The sequence below is a fragment of the Monopterus albus genome, unplaced genomic scaffold, assembly GCF_001952655.1.
Source record: "Monopterus albus unplaced genomic scaffold, M_albus_1.0 scaffold194.1, whole genome shotgun sequence".
Classification (NCBI taxonomy): domain Eukaryota; kingdom Metazoa; phylum Chordata; class Actinopteri; order Synbranchiformes; family Synbranchidae; genus Monopterus; species Monopterus albus.
The window spans coordinates 486,151-488,289 of NW_018128074.1; the positions used below are offsets into that span (position 1 = coordinate 486,151).

The 2,139-nt window shown below is 41.7% G+C and overlaps 1 protein-coding gene across 2 annotated transcripts in view; it reads left to right on the forward strand.

Annotated features, from left to right (window-relative positions):
* Nucleotides 1-551: 551 nt before the first annotated feature.
* The window catches only part of tmdd1 (transmembrane and death domain 1), a 3,044-nt gene continuing 1,456 nt past the window's right edge, over nucleotides 552-2,139 (forward strand). Inside the window, exons 1-3 of one of the 2 annotated variants that reach the window (XM_020617816.1) lie at nucleotides 552-704; nucleotides 1,061-1,252; nucleotides 1,498-1,617. In XM_020617816.1, coding sequence (XP_020473472.1) covers nucleotides 635-704; nucleotides 1,061-1,252; nucleotides 1,498-1,617 — 382 coding nt within the window. In that variant the 5' untranslated portion in view covers nucleotides 552-634. The remainder of the gene's footprint in view (nucleotides 705-1,060; nucleotides 1,253-1,497; nucleotides 1,618-2,139) is intronic. The other variant, XM_020617818.1, reaches the window with a different exon arrangement.

The following is a 2,139-nucleotide window of genomic DNA, read 5'->3' on the forward strand; positions in this document are numbered from 1 at the left end:
CAATCTCAGACTTTTAAGTGCATAGCTACAAGCAATGCTAGTCTCTCAGTCAACACAAAAACAATGTGCAAGCTGAGATCCAGACATGCTGTCATGTTGTGTGACCAGGTCAACCTGCAACATGTGTACGTCACTCCAGAAACTCAGCTCCAGCCCGTAATCAAACTGTCACACACAGTGATCTAATAATGTTTGTGATATCACCTGATGTTTGCCTTTAACTTCATAAATATCTCACAATAAGCATTACTTAAACTTGGAATGTGATGCCTGCAATGAATATTTCAGGATATTAATCAGTGCAAAGTTTGATTCGAAACATTTCCACAGTTTTTGACTATTTCATAATATATAGAATAAATAAGAAGAAACATTATAAGCTCTGAATTTGTAATGGGATTTGTGTTATTATTTTGGTCATGTAATAAACTATACATTCATGCATTCATAAACATATTCTCATTTGAATAAATATCTTGCATTGTGATTGGCTGTTTCATAAACAATCAAAGAATGCTACTCAGACAGCTGCGCATTGTTTACAACTGAACTAATTCTACATCATTTGTAAGTTTTGGAAATAAACTCACTTTACTGGAGCAGCATAAACTGAGACTAAACTACTTCAGGTGACATGGAAATCTGCAAATCCTGCCTCTTCTCTGTCTTTCTGCTTCTGAGTTCAACATTTGGAGAGGACACAGGTGAGAGCAAATGTTCCTGCAGCAGGTGCCTCCTGCATTAGTATCAACAGCCAGCGTGCTATAAAAACCAAAACCTCAGTGTGTCTGAAGTTGCCGATTGTTCTCTGTTCTGTTGTGGAATGTTGATTATACACTTTCTATTCTGTGCAGCTGAGGAGGGTAATATGCCACTCAAGAAGCAGCGCTCACTAACTGAGAGCACTGACATGTTGCAGACATGTAGAGTAGTGTCAGCATCGTGCATCATTAGCTAAAATTCACAGCGGTCATGCTTTTATGTGACCGCCAAACACAAGCTATGGTCCTATCACCTATTAGCTTAACCCTGTTGAATCATTTGTGTTCTGTGTGTTTAGTGGCAGAAGACGTCAGGTCTCATCAGCTGAAGCGATTAGTGGAGCTGCTAACATCTAAGGAGTGTGAGGACCTTCTGTTAGCCCTCTCTCACCCAGAGGAGAACATTTTCCAGCATCTTGAGCGGCTCTCAGCAGAAAATAATCAAATAGATCTCAAGCCTAGAGCCAAGAGAGACACCTCTTCTGCTGAGGGTTAGCATTTGAGACACATCTCACCTGACACCTTTGACACTTTAGACCACAGAAATCATAGATGTTAAAAGTTACAACTGAAATATCAATGAGAGTAGGAGAGAGTTCTCAGAAAAACAACAAGCACACTGTGAGCTGTAAAAAGGTAGAATAAGTCCACCCCGAGACCTGTCTGTTTGTCACACGTCACACAGCTTCTGGCTGCAAGCTGACTGTCAGAGACTTGTCTGTTTTGTGTTCACTAGATGGAGAGGTTCAGTGCAGGACGGCCCTGACAGACTGGCTGCTGAGGCATGGTGAGCAGACCTACTACGACAGGCTCTCTCGCGCCTTGCAGCACATTGGCAGAACAGACATCGCCATAGGTGAGACACAAATGCAGACAGAAAGAACACATGTGCCTCCTGCAGCATGGAATCATTCCTTTTTAAATAGAATACTTGTGTGTGGAGCCACTACTGTAATGTCTTTCAAATTAAAATAGTTCACTTTTTATGTGCAATACAATGTTGTTGAAAGCAGCAGACATCCCAGCATGCCCCTTGATAAATTGAAATTGGAACAAAGTGTCATTGGGTACATGGCAGTGTATTTTCAAAACTGGTTTATTTTGGACAAAAAGGCCTCCTCAAGACTTTAAAAAACTGTGTAATTGCTTCGTTAGTTTGAGATTCATTTTAATTGGAACTTCACAAGTGGCATATTATGCACGCTGCCAGTCTCTGGCATGTGTTGCAGTCCAGTGTGCACGCAACCCCACAGCCGAGCGGAGTTGGATAAAAGGACGTGCAAATGATCTGACAGAGGACATCGTGGAGCCAACACCAGCCACAGAACAAACCATCTGCTGCTTCGGAGAAAAAATCAAGCCAAGGACAGGATGGGAA